Raw genomic sequence first — 18,948 nt, forward strand, 5'->3', positions numbered from 1 at the left:
TTGAAAACTGTTATCATGTCTCCTCAGTCTTCTCTTCTCCAGACTAAACAAACCCAATTTTTTCAGTCTTCTCTCATAGGTCATGTTTTCTAGACCTTTAATCATTTTTGTTGCTCTTCTCTGGACTTTCTCCAATTTGTCCACATCTTTCCTGAAATGTGGCACCCACAACTGGACACAAGACTCCAGTTGAGGCCTAATCAGAGTGGAGTAGAGCTGAAGAATTACTTCTCGTGTCTTGCTTACAACACTCCCGCTAATACATCCCAGAATGATGTTTGCTTTTTTTTGCAACAGTGTTACACTGTTGACTCATATTTAGCTTTCAGAGTCACAGCTGTGTTAGTCTTTATTCGCAAAAAGAAAAGGAATACTTGTGACACCTTAGAGACTAACCAATTTATTTGAGCATAAGCTTTCGTGAGCTACAGCTCACTTCATCGTAGCTCACGAAAGCGTATGCTCAAATAAATTGGTTAGTCTCTAAGGTGCCACAAGTACTCCTTTTCTTTTTTCATATTTAGCTTGTGATCCACTTCCCCAGATCCCTTTCCGCAGTACTCCTTTCCCATTGTGTATGTGTGCAACTGATTGTTCCTTCCTAAGTGGAGTACTTTGCATTTGTCCTTATTGAATTTCATCCTATTTACTTAAGACCATTTCTCCAGTTTGTCCAGATCATTTTGAATTTTAATCCTATCCTCCAAACCATTTGCAACCCTCCCAGCTTGGTATTGTCTGCAAACTGTATAAGTGTACTCTCTATGCCTTTATCTAAATCATTGATGAAGATGTTGAACAGAACCGACCCAGAACTGATCCCTGTGGGACCCCACTCATTATGCCCTTCCAGCATGACTGTGAAACACTGATAACTACTCTCTGGGAATGATTTTCCAGCCAGTTTTGCACCCACCTTATAGTAGCTCCATCTAGGTTGTATTTCCCTAGTTTGCTGATGAGAAAGTTATGCGAGACAGTATCAAAAGCCTTACTATGTACTGAGGTACAGATGTACATACATGCAGGTCATGGTGTGTGTATGGGTGCAGATGCACAGATGTCGGGTGTGCATGGTTATAGGTGCACACGTGGGGTTGTTGGGGTATGCATCGGTACAGGCATACCTGTATGGGTGTTGGAGGGTATGGGGTTATAGGCGTACATTCATGCATGTCAGGTTGTGTAGGAACAGGCAAACATGCAGTGAGGGGTTGTGTGTAGGTACAGGCACACAAGCCTACAGATTGAGGTGTGCATAGGTATGGGTGTACGTGCACAGATATCAGAGTGTGTGTAGGTACAGGTGCACACGTGCTTTTCGGGTGTGTGTAGGTACAGGCGTAGACATGCAGATGTCAGGGTGTGCGTGTAGGTACAGGCGCACATGCATGCCCGTCGGATGTACATAGGTACAGGCGCACCCATGTGGGTGATGGAGGGTGTGGGGGTACTGACATACACGAGTGTATATTGAGGCGGGTGGGGTACAGGCGTACACACATGGGTGTCAGGGTGTGTGTAGGTACAGACACACACACACACGTTGCTTTAATTACAGGTAAAGCAGCAAATCAGCCCAGTGGAGCCTGGCCCTCGGTCCCACAGTCTGAGCCCCACCCGCCTGCTCCGGGCCAGGCCCCTGCCCCGAGCCCAGGGCGGCCCCTGCCCTCTCAGCGGCTGCTACAGCGCCCAGCGCACACCCTCAGGCAGCAGGCAACTCCCACTCCCAATGGGCTCACGGGCTGGGGGGGCGGGGCTTGAAGCTCAGAGGCGGGGCCCAGAGAGAACAGGAGGCGGGGCTCTGGGTGGGGGCGGGGCCGGGAGGAGGCGGGGCTCTGGGTGGGGGCGGGGCCGGGAGGAGGCAGGGCTCTGGGTGGGGGCGGGGCCAAGGACCCGGGAGGCGGGGCTCTGGGTGGGGGCGGGGCCAGGAGGCGGGGCTCTGGGTGGGGGCGGGGCCGGGAGGAGGCAGGGCTCTGGGTGGGGGCGGGGCCAAGGACCCGGGAGGCGGGGCTCTGGGTGGGGGCGGGGCCAGGAGGCGGGGCTCTGGGTGCCGCGCGGTGTCTCGCCCTGGGAGCCGCCGCCGCTTCCTAGTAAACAGGCGGGCCGCGGGGCCGCGGAGCCGATGTCCGGCCGCGGCGCGTTCCCGCTCAGCCCCCTGACCCCCGCCCCCGGGGCCGCGCCGCCCCCTTCCGCCCCGGGGCCCGGCCTCATGCGGGGCGCGAGCCCGGCCGGAGCGGGGGCCGCTGGATACCGGCCCATGGGGCCCGCCGTCGTCCAGTACCAGGTGCGGCCGCCGGGCGGGAGGGCACTGGGGGGTTTGGGGTGTGGGGGGGCTGAGGGAGGGCACTGGGGGGTTTGGGGATGTGGGGGAGGGCACTGGGGGGTTTGGGGTGTGGGGGGGCTGAGGGAGGGCACTGGGGGGTTTGGGGATGTGGGGGAGGGCACTGGGGGGTTTGGGGATGTGGGGGGACATGAGGGAGGGCACGGGGGGTCTGGGGATGTGGGGGAGGGCACTGGGGGGTTTGGTGTGGGGGGACGTGGGGGAGGGCACTGGGGGGTTTGGGGATGTGGAGGGGCTGAGGGAGGGCACTGGGGAGTCTGGGGATGTGGGGGAGGGCACTGGGGGTTTGGGGTGGGGGCATGTGGGGGAGGGCACTGGGGGGTCTGGGGATGTGGGGGAGGGCACTGGGGGGTTTGGGGTGTGGGGGGGCTGAGGGAGGGCACTGGGGGGGTCTGGGGATGTGGGGGAGGGCACTGGGGGGTTTGGGGATGTGGGGGAGGGCACTGGGGGGTTTGGTGTGGGGGGGCTGAGGGAGGGCACTGGGGGGGTCTGGGGATGTGGGGGAGGGCACTGGGGGGGTCTGGGGATGTGGGGGAGGGCACTGGGGGGTTTGGTGTGGGGGGGCTGAGGGAGGGCACTGGGGGGTTTGGGGTGTGGGGGGATGTGGGGGAGGGCACTGGGGAGTCTGGGGACGTGGGGGAGGGCACTGGGGGGTTTGGGGTGTGGGGGGGCTGAGGGAGGGCACTGGGGGGTTTGGGGATGTGGGGGAGGGCACTGGGGGGTTTGGTGTGGGGGGGCTGAGGGAGGGCACTGGGGGGTCTGGGGATGTGGGGGAGGGCACTGGGGGGTTTGGTGTGGGGGGGCTGAGGGAGGGCACAGGGGGGTCTGGGGATGTGGGGGAGGGCACTGGGGGGTTTGGTGTGGGGGGACGTGGGGGAGGGCACTGGGGGTTTGGGGTGTGGAGGGGCTGAGGGAGGGCACTGGGGAGTCTGGGGATGTGGGGGAGGGCACTGGGGGTTTGGGGTGGGGGCATGTGGGGGAGGGCACTGGGGGGTCTGGGGATGTGGGGGAGGGCACTGGGGGTTTGGGGTGTGGGGGGATGTGGGGGAGGGCACTGGGGAGTCTGGGGATGTGGGGGAGGGCACTGGGGTGTGGGGGGATGTGGGGGAGGGCACTGGGGCGTCTGGGGATGTGGGGGAGGGCACTGGGGGGTTTGGGGTGTGGGGGGGCTGAGGGAGGGCACTGGGGGGGGTCTGGGGATGTGGGGGAGGGCACTGGGGGGTTTGGGGTGTGGGGGGGCTGAGGGAGGGCACTGGGGGGTCTGGGGATGTGGGGGAGGGCACTGGGGGGTTTGGTGTGGGGGGACGTGGGGGAGGGCACTGGGGGTTTGGGGTGTGGAGGGGCTGAGGGAGGGCACTGGGGAGTCTGGGGATGTGGGGGAGGGCACTGGGGGTTTGGGGTGTGGGGGGATGTGGGGGAGGGCACTGGGGAGTCTGGGGATGTGGGGGAGGGCACTGGGGTGTGGGGGGATGTGGGGGGATGTGGGGGAGGGCACTGGGGCGTCTGGGGATGTGGGGGAGGGCACTGGGGGGTTTGGGGTGTGGGGGGGCTGAGGGAGGGCACTGGGGGGGGTCTGGGGATGTGGGGGAGGGCACTGGGGGGTTTGGGGTGTGGGGGGGCTGAGGGAGGGCACTGGGGGGTCTGGGGATGTGGGGGAGGGCACTGGGGGGTTTGGTGTGGGGGGACGTGGGGGAGGGCACTGGGGGGTTTGGGGTGTGGAGGGGCTGAGGGAGGGCACTGGGGTGTGGGGGGATGTGGGGGAGGGCACTGGGGTGTGGGGGGATGTGGGGGAGGGCACTGGGGGGTTTGGGGTGTGGGGGAGGGCACTGGGGGGGTCTGGGGATTTGGGGGAGGGCACTGGGGGGTTTGGGATGTGGGGGGGGCTGAGGGAGGGCACTGGGGGGTCTGGGGATGTGGGGGAGGGCACTGGGGGGTTTGGGGTGTGGAGGGGCTGAGGGAGGGCACTGGGGGGGTCTGGAGGTGTGGGGGAGGGCACTGGGGGGTTTGGGGTGTGTGGGTACTGTGGAGGACTGGAGGCACTGGGGGCCCAGGTGTGTGGGGGGAGGAGCTGTGTGGAGCCCAGGAGTGGGTGTGGGGAGGAGGGCACTGGGCGGGGTCCATGTGTGGAGGGGACTGTGTGTGTGTTGGGGGGAGGGCGCTGGGGGGACCAGGGGGTGTGTGGGGAGAGTAGGTGCCATGTGGTGCTGGACAGGAGGAGGGCGGTGGCAGCTCCAGGAAGCCCCCCCCGCTCCCCTGCCATGGCAAGTTTCCTAGAGCCATATGTAGCTAAACACCATCCTTCCAATTTGCCCCTGCGCACCCTGCACCCCTCCCCCGGGATCCAAGCTCTGGCCCAAGGGAGGAAATGATTTCCAGTCCAGTGACCTGATGGGGTTGGGCTCTCCACCAGCTGGAGTACCTCTCCTGACTGGAGCTGCGGCAGTGGCCCAGTGGCACGGCAGCCTCTCAGGTAACTAGGTCTCACGCTGTTCAGTGCAGCAGTCATAGAATAACGGAGTTGGAAGGGACCTTTGGAGGTCATCTAGTCCAACCACCTGCCCAGAGCAGGGCCAATCCCAACTAAATCATCCCAGCCAGGGCTTTGTCAAGCCTGACCTTAAAAACTTCTAAGGAAGGGGATTCCACCACCTCCCTAGGTAACCCATTCCAGTGTTTCACCACGCTCCTAGTGAAAAAGTTTTTCCTAATATCCAACCTAAATCTCCCCCACTGCAACTTGAGACCATTACTCCTTGTCTTGTCATCTGCTATCACTGAGAACAGTCTAGAGCCATCCTCTTTGGATCCACCTTTCAGGTAGTTAAAAGCAGCTATCAAAACTATTAGCCCAAAGTCCTTAAACCGTGATGGCATTGGGTATGGTCAACTTTACAAAGTGGCCACCTGCCTCAGTTTCCAAGTGCTCTCAGAACGTTGCCCCACACAGAGCACGTTGCGCTAGGTAACACTGGGTCGTGGCAGCAAAGTCTGCATCTAAAAAAAGTCACGCTTGTCATGCCAGGCACAGATGGAAAAACCTGCTCATGGACCCCGCTTCTGCCTGTGCATCTAGCAGCAGCCAGGGTCTAATTAAAACAGAGTGTGCAGCAGTAACCCGGGATCAAGTGGGCAATGGTTACACTACATTAATTCCAGCTCCTCCGATCTGGCTCTTATTCCACAACATAATTTGGAAGAAGTAGGGAAAGGGGCCTAAGATGTCAACTGAAGAAGAGTCTGTAACTTTGCTTATTGGGTCCTGAGGCTTGGAGATCTTGCCCTAGGGGTGGATTTACCATTGGGTTGGATGTGATCATTCCATTTACTAGTTTAAAAAGAAATGGCGGAAGCAGTCCTACTTATGGACACCCTGCTCTCTGAAGCAGTGGGGAACTTGGGAGAGATATGTGGCTCCCCCCTCAGGGACTCATGGGAATGAGCTCATGCTTCACTTTCTGTTTCTGAATTTGACTGAAATCCTTTTCAGATGGCTTGGGGTGGGGTGTCTCCTGGTAGGAGCTGTCACTTGGGGGTGTTATTTTGTTTTGGAGAGGATACAATAGAGATGGTAGCTTCTACTTGAAAGGTAACTGGATGATATTGACCAGAAGCTTGATGGCTTTTATGGTGCCTAAAACAGCATTGTGTATATTTGGGTAAGGGATTTGTGCGCGAGAGTCATTAGAAAATTACAAGACAAGAGACAGACTCCTAATCAATTCTTTTCTTTGTTGTTTTGGTGCCATGACCGGGTTCCCTGTACAAGGGTCTGCTAAAAATGGTTTAGTTGGGGATTGGTCCTGCTTTGAGCAGGGGGTTGGACTAGATGACCTCCTGAGGTCCCTTCCAACCCTGATATTCTATGAACTAGATGCTTAGGGTATGTGCACTGCAGCTGGGAACATGCCTCCCATCCAGCCTGGGTAGACAGACACACGCTAGCTCCGCTCAAGCTAGCATGCTGAAAATAGCTGTGGCTCGGGTGACGGTACGGGCTAGCCACTCCAGTACTGACCTGGGGAGTTGAGCAAGCTTGTACTTGGGTGGCCAGCCTGTGGTGCAGCATCCACAGTGATTCTTCTCGCTTGCTAGCTCTGTCTCTCTCATATCTGTCTACCCGGGCTGGGAGGCACGCTTCCAGCTGCAGTGTAGACATACGCTCTGAGGGTGTTCTGTGGAGGTGATAAAAAGCCTGTTGGCAGAGGGGTGGGGTGGAGAATGGGGTCGCTTTTTTGGGGTCTTGTAGGGGAGTGTGTGCATAATATCTATGGGTAGCTGTAGTACTGAATAGGAATGTGCTAGAATCCAGCCAACATCTCTCTTCTTCTCTCCCCCCCGCCCACCTCTCCAAACCGATTGCATCAAACAGCCCTTTCCGCTTTCCCAGGTGCTGAGAGGAGGTAACACTTTGGGGCTTGATTTGGCTATTTGGCAGCCCACTTGCTGCTTTACCTCTTCTGAGGTGGTGAGTTGGATCATGGATGTGCAGTAGGCCAGCAAGCAGCCCCTCTGTGTGCAGCTTTGGATGTTAGAACCTACTTAGATAATGTTGGCCTGAATTGCTTGGCTACGGTTAGATGGCAAGCCAGTGGGAGAGCTGGGAATAGAATCCTGATTCCCTTTCCTGTGTCTTAGTACAAGACTCTCCTTCCCTATACAGTTTCCAAAAAGTGCTATGGGATCTCTAACACATACCAGACTTGGTTCCCGGATTAACATCTCCTCCTTAGAACAGCAATTGTCACAATGCAGGGTGATATCACAGGCTCCATATTGTCAACTGAGAATTTTATTCCATTGAAATCTTCTAGCAAGTGATCAGTGTGTTAAAGAAGCTTTGTCCAGGTGCTGTTGCAGATTTATCCCCTATACAGCCTCTGTTTGCGCCGCCTTTTCCCTGGTTCTCAATGGCTTTTAGCCACTTAAAGTCCATGAAAAACAATGTTAGCAGATGAACGCTGACTCACTTATGGTGTTGCTGTGCAAACGATCTCTGTGTCAGCAACATAGGATGATGGCCTGGGTCTGTTGTAAACAGCCAGCAGGAACTGCTGCACATGACTCCATATCAGGGGCAGCCTGAGATTCACTTGGGGTTTGTGGGATGGTCATTCTGTTTGTGTGAAAGCCAGCCCATTCTGAAGACAGCTAAGTATGAACCACCTCAGGTGACAATGGTGTTTTCTACTGAAGCTTCTCCAGTTCCCCTGTTTTCCGTTTCCCCTTTTGCAGCATTCTCATGTAAGTCAATATTAATGCGTATGTTTTGCAGGTATAACAGCTGTGCCCAAATTTTAGATTTCCTGCATATAGTTTACCTGAAGAAAGTTGGACAGAGAGTGGGAAAATAATGGAGGGGGAGGGAGAAGATTCCTGCTTCGTATCTGAAGCAGGGAATGGACACTGGTCTCTGGAGTGGAGCTGGCCAGTGAGCAGAGCTAGGGAAGTTTGGGAGTCAGTGAAACAATTCTGTCTGCTGTCTAAGGCGTTCTTTGTGAGGAGTGTAATATTATAACTGACACTCAAACTCTCTGCCCTCAGCGTGCAAAGCTGTTCATGCTGCTAGGCTCTTGCAGGCTGAAGGGTTGGGTAATGCTCTCTGCCGGGCAAGCAAAGTGTTTAAATGGAGGAGACCTGATTGTTCTACACTCTCCAGCTAGCCCATCTTCAACCCCTCTGCTAGTCTCCACTTCCATGTCAACAGCCCACCCCCATTTATATCCACAAATTAAAAAACAACACATCCCCCAGCCTAGGAAATTTCCACATTGAAAATGTCATTAACATAGAGTTAAAGCTGTTCAAGTTATTCCCTCAAACACCAGAAAACGAGGAAATCTCAAATCAAGATAATATACAAAACTCTGAGCATTAACCCACTAGGGTCCCAACTCTTGACCACACTAATATTCTGTAACTTGTGCTTTCCTTTCAACAGTATCACCCACAATGCTCCAGTCCTAGCATCTTTGCATACTGTTCTGTCTGTCTGGTGTAGAGTATGTGGAGATGCTAAGATAGTGTCAGTAAACTAGTCAATAAAGACCCACATCTTAAATTTGTGGAAGATGCCATAGGGCAGGACAGAGGTATGCTGACAAGGGTTTGCTGAGATTTAGGGCTGGGGTAACAAGGGGTGCTGTGGGTCATGATTGGGATGCATTAATAGAGCCATGGGGGAGGTGGGAGGCTACATACTGTCTCCACGCTGGCTAGCTGTAGACAGTACTATCAGCCCTTCACTTCCATGACTGCTCCTCACTGGTGCCTCACAGCACTAGATCAGAGGGGGTACGTGCCTTGCAAAGCTGCTGCCGTCTGTTCTGCGCACCTGGAGAACGCTGATGTAGGCCCTATGGACACATTAGATTCAGACCTGGTGTGCCTTGGTTTAGTTGGGGACTTACTCCACAGTTCAGGCTCTGAGGGACACAATAACCATCAGTGACTCGGGTCTGTGCCAGGGAGTACTCAGGGGCTCTTTAATTGGTGGATTACTAACATGATATATTAAACCTTCTACATCCTTGTGTGTCACTTGGCTGTTTCGTTAACAACTCGAGCAGGGAGTTTAAGCAGGTGGCTCATCTCGGCATTAGGGGGCTTTGTCTCTGTTAATCCTCCATGTATTAGTGGCACCAGAGTCTTCTAACCTGGTGGCTAGTTACTGGTGTTTCCAGAATAGCCAGACCCTGGTCCTTTGCATGGCACTCAGCAGTTGAGTTTAGAAAACAAAGGGGGTTGAGTAAGAGGATCAGAAAATGGACGATTATTCAAGCTTTGCCAAGGTGCTTGGCACAGTACAGAATGAGGAGACCAGGTCAGTGCCCCCCATGAGCCTGCCAGCTAATTCTGACACATGAGTGTCCAGAGGAGTTCCAGGCAGTGCAGGGCCCTGGCAGAGGTCACTGCTGTAGGGCTTAGCAGAAGCGGTTTTGAGGGAAGGGTGTGAGCAGTGGTGCTGAGGACTGTTCGATCATGAGGAGAAGTCTGTCCTAAGCATAGAAGGAGTCAGACAGAAAACTGGCTACAAAGGGGGAGGCTTGGTTAGAGTGAAGACAACTGGTGAGTAGAAGAAAGACAAGCCTGGAGACAGGCAGAGTCTTGATAGTGAGGAGGTGACGCCTGAGCTTGTTGCAGCTGGCAAGGGAAGCTCTCGAAGGGATTCCAATAAGGGAGTGGTGTGGTCTGAGGAACCGGTGAGGAGGAGGAATTTAATTGCAGCATTTCTGTTGTGCTTTTCACCTCGAAGGTGGAAATGCAGCCATTTAGAGGCTGAGTCCCAGGATGAAATCTCCATCTTGATCACACAGGGACCCAAGTGCCATTTGTGCTCTTTAATGCAAATTAGGTGATGGTTTAATTCAGTCAAAATTAGGGCACCCTTCATGTGCAAGGGCACAGATCTAGTGTTGGGCCTAAGCTATCTGACCATGTGAAAATGGTTGTATTCTGGTGAAGAAAGAGCTAGCTTTGATGCAGTGGCTTTCAGTTCTTTTATGTAGCACCTATTATTTATGCCCCGAGTGGCTCTGCCCTATAAATTAACTCTCTCGTGTACTAATGTTATGCCAGAATAGAAATAAGAGAACAGAAAGGTACATGTTCCATTAGAAATGGTTTGATCAGTATTTGCTGAATGAGAGAGAGCTTCTTTCCAAGGTGTTTAGAGGCTATTTGAAATAAGGTTGTTTGTTTGTATTGCAGTAGCACGCGGAGGCCCCATTGTGCTATACACACAGTGAGGCAGTCCCTGCCCCAGAGAGCTTGCAGTCTCACTGGTATGCGATTTAGTGGGTGTAATGCACAGTGAAGGGAGTATCGGTAATAGGAATACATGATTATCTAAGCTATATTATCCAGTTTATATATTTCACTGGAGTTTTTAATATGAATCTGCACCAGGTCACTTGTCTGCAGTAGAGAAGACTGATCCAGTGGAGGGACTCAAAGTGGGGTGTCATGGACAAAGTGCCAGGCCAAGAAGATTTCAGCAACAGCAACATTTTGAATGAATCTGAGAAGGGATCAGGGTTGCTAGGAGTCAAGATGAGAGCAAATGACCTGGACTAGGGTTCTAGCCAAGCAAGGGAATATCTGCCCTTTAAAAACAGCTCCATGGATGTGCTGTTACACTAGTGTGTAACCCTCCCTTTCCTGAATGGCAGTGGTTTTAGAGAGCAGGTTTCATCAGAGAGATTATACATCTGAGTTGAATTCTGTATTGTCACTTCAATCATCTGCTTTCCTTTTGAGGAGGGAGGCAGGGAGAGGCACCAGTTGGGTCATACCCAGCCCTTCGCCCCCAAGAGGAAAGCACCTGCGGTTGTGAGACTGGAGTTAATCTAGATGTAAAATCTCTGTGAAACTTGCTGTCTGAGGCTTCTGCTCCACCCACCACCAGTTCTCTCTGCTGCCTCTCTTGAGAAGCCCCCCACTTTCTGCAGATATCCCCTCAACTCCTCTCTTTTCTGTAGTCTTCCTTTCCTTAGCCATGGTCTGGAGAGGGCAGTCCTTACCAATCCAGCCTTTTGGAGGGCCAGTTCAGTGATCTGTTTCCCTTCTGAGCTTCCTGTGGGAACTTAATGCTCCTTCTCATGCTGCTGTTAACTGTGGCCTGTGGAGTAGAAAGCTAGTCTTCTCAGTATTCTCTTTTTGGTGAGAATCTTACTCCTTTCTCCTTATTTTATTTTGCCTTAATGCTTGTGCTACAGATTTAATTCCACAAAACTATGAAGTGGGTTTTTTACTCACAAAAGCTTATGCCCAAATACATCTGTTAGTTTTTAAGGTGCCACCGGACTCCTCCTTGTTTTTGTGGATACAGACTAACACGGCTATCCTCTGATAGATTAAATTCCAGTAATTTTTCTCTTCCCCCTTTGCTGTCTCCTTCCTTTCTCGGATTTGCTTGTGATGTTTTCACTCTTGCATTTACTTTTTACTGTGCCGTCTCAGTTTGTCTCTTCCTTCTGCCTGTCTGAGACCATGAAGTGTGTGAGTCTGTCTTCTTCTGTGATGCTTTACATGAAGGATGGCTTGGGTCTAGCCTGGTGTGTTTCAATGGCAGGTGCAGAAGTCTCAGGTTATAACTCGTGCATCCGTTTGTACAGTGCGCTGGGGGAACAGAATGTCAGAAATGGATTTTTTTTTACTCGTATTAAATGGACCCTAATGTGCAGCATAAACTGACTTGTTTCTCTCCCTTCCCTCGGTCTCCCCCATTCTCTCACTGGGGCCTTGTGGTAGCACCGAGCAGTAAAGCTGCCATTGTGGGTTCTGGCACAAACATTGTTTCATGTCTAGATTGAGTTGAAGGCAGAATCCTCTGACCTGTAACATCTGTGGCTTTGCAAGCAAATCTGTCTGGACTCAAATATCGCAGCTGGGTCACATCGCCAGCACGTGACTAAATTCTGCTCCGTAGTTCTGGCCATTGCTTTGTTCCCAGCCCCTTTTATTCACTACCCTTCAGTTTTTAGCACAGGAATAGCCCGACTCCTGGAGTTCCTTTCGTAATAAAATACGACTAATCTCCAGTAATGCAAGTCCTTAACCCACAGCAGTCTCCTTACACAGCTGTAGTCTTGCTAGGGGAGAAGTCTGTACTGGGATTTCCAGGAGACCAGGCAACATCTTAATATTGCCTTCCTCTGATACCTTCTGTTTGAAGATTTCAATGCCCTTGAACAAACTGAGCTTCCTGATGTCCCTGTGGGGCAGGTATTATTCCTGTTCTACAGACTGGCAAACTGAGTCGAGGGGAAGTGAAACAGCCATGGACTCAGAGTGCCACATGGGGGTTGGGCCCATCTGCAGCATGGATAATGTAGCTTCAAAATCCAAGGCATCGCTCGCATCAGCCTGAAAGCTGAGCTGAAATCCTGTTTGAACAGGGTTTGTTTTGCATGTCAGAATGGTAAACATTGCTGTTTGGCTTATGGGGATTCTGGAGGAACATGCAGGAATTGCCTTCACTGGGCATCCATCCAGGCCTTGCTTCCAAAGCCCCGAGCAAGAATACATGTGGCTCTCTCCATAAATGTCAGTGTGTACGAAGTTGGATCACATGCTTCTGGCATGTCAGGAAAGCCCCATTTGCTCTTTGTTCTTAAAGGCTACACTAGATTCAGTTTTGGGAACTGATGGATAGTGACAGTAACTATGGCCTGTAGGACCCTGAAATGCAAACCAGAGCAAGGAACATATTCTGATCTGCACCAGGCGTCCCATGGACCTGCCCCTGTGGCAGCAACCTGTCTGTTTCAGTCACAGTTGATTTCCTACAACTTTCAAGCATGTGCCCTGCCCACTACCTGCCTTGGAAGTGTTCTCTGTGCATGTGTTTTTTGCGAGTACTTGATACTGCATCCTAGTGGCACCACTCCTCATTTTCATTAGACAGATGAGGTCTTTTGGATCATCCTTTCCTTAGCCCTGGGCACTGAGGGGAGTATTGCTCCTTAGTGTTAAGTTGTAGAGAAGAGTCATTACATTGGGATAAAGAAGAGCAAAGAATTAGAGAGTATCTCTTCCCATTACTTTCTGAATCACTCTTTCTGTTAACAGTGTGTGACTCAGGCTATGTCTACATCACAAAGATAAGTTGCCCTTTGTTAGGTCGACTTACAGCCATTGCATTAATTACTGCAGTGGTTCATGTCCACACTACCCTCCTTGGGTCGGTGGTGCATGTCCTCACCAGGAGCACTTCCACTGACCTAAGAAGGGCAGCACGAGGAGCAGAGAGCCTTCTTTCTCCCCTTCTTTTCCCTACTTGCAGCGTCTCCAATTCCTGGACTCCCGCTTCTCGAGAGGAGCCCTTGGCAGGCATGTAGGTTTCTGTCATGCAGGCAAATATTCATCAGGAAGCATTCCAAACTCATGTTACTTCTGAGGGAAGCTGACTCCAAGCAGGGCTCCCAAGAGGCCTATGCATTGATCTGGAATGAACCACTCAACTGTAGACCACTCCGTCCATGCTTTCAGCTTCGGGAGGGAATAGAAACAAAAATTTTCTATCCCACTTCAAATGGCTCCCCTCATTCTCTGTTGGCAACATCTTCCTTGGAATGTAACTTCCAAGCTTTGCCCTTAGCTTAGCCCATCAGCTGGAGTAATGTGAGGAGATCTAGGTGGCAGAGTCACTGATCGAGGACCGCAGAGGCCTGTGGAGAGTGGAGACCCTTGCAGACCCCAGTCAGGATGGGCATTATGTTCTAAGAGCTGGGACTCGCTTTGATGATGCTGGCTGTAACACACACAAGCCAGTACCATGGATCCTGCTGGTAGAACTCAAACCAGTAGGGGCTTCACTTTGTCCTTGAGAGGATTCTCTAAGCAGCTGTTTAACAAGGCTGCAAGGGTAAACAAGGACATGGGGAATCTGCTTGTGTGATTCCACTTTTCCAGTTCCTCTCACGCAATGGATGGAACCCAATTCTGTGGTGTGTTGCCAGGACAGAGGGCTAAATCTGAGCTGTGGGTGAAGACCGCTCAAGCACTAGTGGGGGTGATGCCAAAGTCGAGCATCAAAGAGCATCATTTGTCACGGTGCTGACACTTCATTTACAAACATGAGGCTTCTCTTCTCCCCACTGGAGCCATGTGGTCTCTGCAGGCTTCCCCATGCCAGGTCAGCTTCGAGAAATCTTCATACAGGATGTTATCACTCATGGCACGCTTTCAGACACACCCTCTGAGCTGACTCCAGGCTCCTCCAAGTCCCTCCCCAAAGAGATCTCCTTTTCCTGCCCAAGCTTCAGAAATCTGACCAAATAAAACAGCACAGTGACCAACGCTAGGGGTAAGGTGGACGCGTCCCAAGAGTGACAGCCAGGGGGCGCTTACTTCAGAGCAGGATTTTCAACCTTTTTCTTTCTCAGCGCGCCCCCCCCCCCCAACATGCTATAAACCCCCCCCGGCCCAGCTGTGCCACAGCAACCATTTTTCTGTATATAAAAGCCAGGACCATTGTTAGGGAGTAGCAAGCTGGGCAATTGCCCGGGGCCCCGCAAAACTAAATTGCTTAGGCTTCAGCCCCATGTGGCAGGGTCGGGGCCCTGGGCTGCAGTCCTGTGTGATGGGGCTTTGGCTTTGTGCTCTGGGCCCTAGCAAGTCTCACACCAGTCATGCTTTGCAGACCCACAGGTGGTCCCGGATCCCTGGGTTGAGAACCACTGCTTTAGAGTGTGTATGTGAGAGGAATAGCCAGCGATGAGATTAGGAGTTGGGGATACTGCAGAACCATTGCACTCTGGCTGGCAGAGACTTGGCCAGGCTAGGCCCTGGCCATTGATGACATCCTCTCACGTGGGCAAACTTGTCACATGCTTATGCCAGAAAAATTACCTGCATAAACTACACCAGTCAGCTTTAGGGCTGCATCGACATAGTTGCCCTGTGTGAATTTTCTTGCTGTTGATAATCCTGAAAGTCAAGTTGGGCATTCCCCTTTTCTTTCACCACAATGAAGGTTATTTTGAGTGGTTGCACACATCCATTCCATTCTTGGTGAGCATGGGCCCTGCACACAGTCGCTGGAAACTTTTTCTCTGGTGGTACCTGTCAGTGCGGCTTGACTCCCCTCAGCTGCTGTGTGCCAGTATAAAGGGCTCAGCTGCTCCCAAGCTCCCTCAGTTTCTTCTTACTGCCGGTGACGGTTGTTGGAATTGCTTGGCTTGGCTTGCCTTAGCAAGTGCTCTGCGTGTTCATTGTAAATTAATTGTAGAGAGTTTTCTAGATTTATAGTGTTAGTACTTAGTTAAGAGTGTAAGTTTTCTCTTTTGGCCAGAGTTAAGGTTTTTCCATTACTCTGTACCAAGGAATGCCTCAGTGACCGGCTTCAAGCCCTGTGTCTCTCGGGTTAGGCAGATGCCCCTAAGTGACCCACTCTCAGGCTGCCTGAAGTGTTTAGGGGAAGCTCAAATTCCGGATCATTGCCAGATCTGCAAAGACTTTAAGCCTCAGGCAAGGAAAGACCGAGAAGTCAGGGTAAAGTTTTGCTCATGCTAAGACCTCTGTCAGAGGCCAATAGGTCAGACTCTGCACCAAGTGCCTTGGCATCAGTTAGATGCCTCCCAGTTGCCTGAGTCCCAGCACTGCTCATCCTCCCCAGTGCCTAGGAAGAGGTATAAGACCTCTAAGCAGGCTGCTGAGAGGGGAAGGTTGCTTTCACCAAAGTCATCTAGACATGGGGATAAGAGTAGAGGGCAGCCCAGAGCTAAGCACGCCTCTTCTCTGGCACTGCCAAAGCTGGTAAGCATTGACTCCAGCACCAAGGCAGGTGCTGTCGAGTCCAGAGCCTGAGGGAGTCCTTCTACATCTGCGGCACCGCGCTGTCCCAGGACTGTCTCGGTACTGACTATGCCAGATGCATCTGCAGCAGTAAGAGATCTGCTGAACCTTTCGGTGCTGGTATTTCCAGTGGTGCAGGAGATCATGCTCTTGGTACCAGCAGACGGGGAGGGCACTAGCAACATCGGTGCACCACTTGGTACCGTGTCAGCCTCTGTTATCTCAAATTGCACATCCATTGGTACCATCCAAGGGGATCCCTGCAATATGGGCTGTGCTGTGTCATTCTCCTTCTCGGCATTGGTCTTTGGCACTGTCGGGAGCGGCCCCTCCTTCGTCAGCGGAGGGAGAGTCATTGTCCTCTGAATCAGAGGTTGGCTCCCGTGTCTCCCAGCCTCAGAGCTGCTCTCACTACTCTCCATCCCGTTGAGGGGGGTGGCCACTCTGGGGCCCACCACCAGACCAATGGCCTTTTTGGAACCACTGGAGTTTCCCACCAGTCTCTAGGTCATACATGAGACTTCCTGTTCTGTGTCCTCAGAGAGGTGGGGGACGCCTGCTCACCAGGCACCGCCTGTTCCTGAGCCCAGTACCGGAATCCTCATTGCTTTGTTGACATTCTGGCCCCAGCAGGGCCATTGTGTGGCTTTACCTATTAACAAGGAATTAGGGACCCTGTTAAGGCTCTCTGACAGACCCCTTTGTCCCTTCCCCCACCTCAAGAAGGGCGAAACGTAAATACTATTTGTCTTCCTAGGGGTTTGAATACCTCATCCACCTCTCTGGGCTGTCTGGTGGTGTCAGCAGCTAATGAAAGGGAGCAGCAAGCGGCGACCCATAAATCAAAAAACACACACAAACTAGATCTGTTTGGTAGAGAAGCTTATTTTAGTGGGGGGTTGCAGCTCAGGACTGCCAACCAGCAAATGCTTTTGGGCCAGTGTGATTTTTAACATGTGGGACTCCTTTTTAAAGTTCAGAGACATGCAGCTGGAGGACGCTAGGCGGGAGTTCTCCTTAGTTGATGAGGGGAAATCTGTAGCAAGATCTTTTCGGTAGGCTGTGCGGAGGCAGCGGACTTGGTGGCTCGGTCCATGGCTTCTGCAGTGGCCACGCGTGCGAGCTCTTGGCTGCAAACCTCTGGGCTTCCCCAAGGGGTCCAACAGCCTTTACAGCACCTGCCCTTGGAAGGGGCTTTGCTGTTTTTGCAGCAAACTGAGTCTAAGCTCCATGGCTTGAGGGGCTCGAGGACCACTCTAAAGTCTTGGGGATCGTACCCTGCAGCCCCAGCCAGAAAGCTTTCTGGGTAGCTCTCTCTTCAGCCAGGAGGGGGTTGAGCTGCCTTATACGATCTTTTTTTAAGGAGAAGGTATACTTGCACCCTTGTTCGAGAGGTCTCTCTAAACTGGTATCTAATTTTCGTATTAACCTGTCAGTTTACTTACCTACATTTTACCCAGAATCACAGGCCAATAGAGAGGAGCAGTGTTTGCACACCTCAGATGTCAGAAGAGCAATGACCTTCTACGTAGACAGGACTAAACAGTCCAACTACTTGTGGCCATAGCAGATAAAATGAAGGGTCTCCTGCTCCCTTTGCAAAGAATTTCATCTTGGAACTTCCTGCACTCATGTTTATGACCTGACAAGCATTTCACTGCCAGGTAAACCGATAGTACATTCCACAAGATCACAGGCAGCCAGGATGGCATTCCTTGTGCAAGTCCCTAACCAGGACATTCGTAGAGCAGTGGCTGGTCTTCAGTTCACACCTTCACATCCCATTATGCCATTCCTCAGTATTCCAGAGACGATGCTAAATTTGGACGAGTTGTACTCCAGTCTGTGCGTACATGAACTCCGATCCCTTCTCCCATATTACAGCTTGTGAGTCACCGAAAGAGGAATGCACATGTGCAACACTCGAAAAGAAAAAACGGTTACTAACCTTTTGTAACTGTTGTTCTTCAAGATGTGTTGCACATGTCCATTCCACGGCCCGTCGTCCTACCTCTGCATTAGAGCTGGCCGGCAAGAAGGAACTGAGAGAGCTCGGGGGCTGGGCTGGGCAGGCAAATGGAACTGACTGGAACGAGGGAAACGTTTTGTGGTGGTGATGTCCAAGAAGGAATAGATTCCTGCCATTGCTGACTCTGTTGGGCAATCCGGAGTAAAAGGCAGTAAAACTGATTTGTGTCACTAAAGCCAGCAGATCTGATTTCAGTGCATGCGTTGGTGGTTGTGTGTGGATCTGTTGACGATGCCATCTTTACGTTGTTGCTTATCAGAGTAGAGATGCGCTTTACGACAGGGCCACTGGCTCAAGCGTCTTGCCCTTTTTGCTCCTACAGCACCACCTCAGTCACAAGAGTACACGTGGCCAGCTCTGCAGAGCCATCAGCAGCTGGCTGCTCTCCATCCTCCGCAGCATCTATCCTTTAAGCAAGTTGGGGGAATGAGGGGAAGCTAACAGGGCAGGAGAGGAAAAAAATGTGGGATGAGGGAAGAGAAAATAAGAAATATGGAGAGGGAGCAGAGAGAGAAAGTGGCAACAGTGCTGTGAGGGAATGTGCAAGGAGTGGGCCCAACTGGGGGAGCTGGAAACCACCAAACGAGGTCCATATATGTCCCCAGAACAGCTTCATTTCATTTACCAGGTAAAATGATAAACAGTTTATTTAGCAATCTAGTTGCTCATTAGCCAGCTGGACTACTCCATCTGTCCAGTAGTATCTTGTAATCAAAGGTAGCTCCTTGCTGACTGGTCCCTGACTAAACTGGTGGCAGCTGGCAGGTTCCTTCTGGTACTATAGGAAACGGACCCCATGTACTGTGGAGTAGGTGCCACGCCATGCGATGCTGTCTCCTGTGTGGGGGCTGCCACATGGACAGTTGTGGGTGGAGGGAATTAGTTGGCATGTAGCAGTGATTGCTCTCCATTTGGGAATATTGTTCAGCTTGCTGTGTGGTGCCAACAAAGGAAATCGGAAGCAAAATGAATTAATTTTTGTACAAGTTCTACACAAGCATTGCCCCTTAGAATTCATTCTGTTCTGTGTTTTCAGTGACAAGTGAAATTGTTGAAATTAAATGTTAAAAACTAGACGACTGGAATTCTCCATGCTTCACAATGGAGGTAACTGAAAGATTGCCCAAGGTGACTTCAGGAAGATCTATGAATAGAGCCCAGGTCTCTAGGAAGATAGAACTAAGGCTTGCCATGGTGCCTTTCAGAATGAATATGCCACATTTATGTGCTTGTCTATCCTGTCTGTAACCCTGTGCCATACTCAATTCTAGAGCTATTA

The 18,948-nt window shown here is 52.2% G+C and overlaps 1 protein-coding gene across 1 annotated transcript in view; it reads left to right on the top strand.

Moving 5' to 3' along the window:
* Positions 1–2,078: 2,078 nt before the first annotated feature.
* SMARCD2 (SWI/SNF related BAF chromatin remodeling complex subunit D2) overlaps positions 2,079–18,948 on the top strand; it is a 37,776-nt gene continuing 20,906 nt past the window's right edge. Inside the window, exon 1 of the mRNA XM_084615420.1 lies at positions 2,079–2,287. Within this exon, the coding sequence (XP_084471546.1) occupies positions 2,126–2,287 (162 nt within the window). The 5' untranslated portion in view covers positions 2,079–2,125. The remainder of the gene's footprint in view (positions 2,288–18,948) is intronic.

The sequence above is a fragment of the Lepidochelys olivacea genome (assembly GCF_965140295.1).
Source record: "Lepidochelys olivacea isolate rLepOli2 genome assembly, chromosome: 27".
Taxonomy (NCBI): Eukaryota; Metazoa; Chordata; order Testudines; family Cheloniidae; genus Lepidochelys; species Lepidochelys olivacea.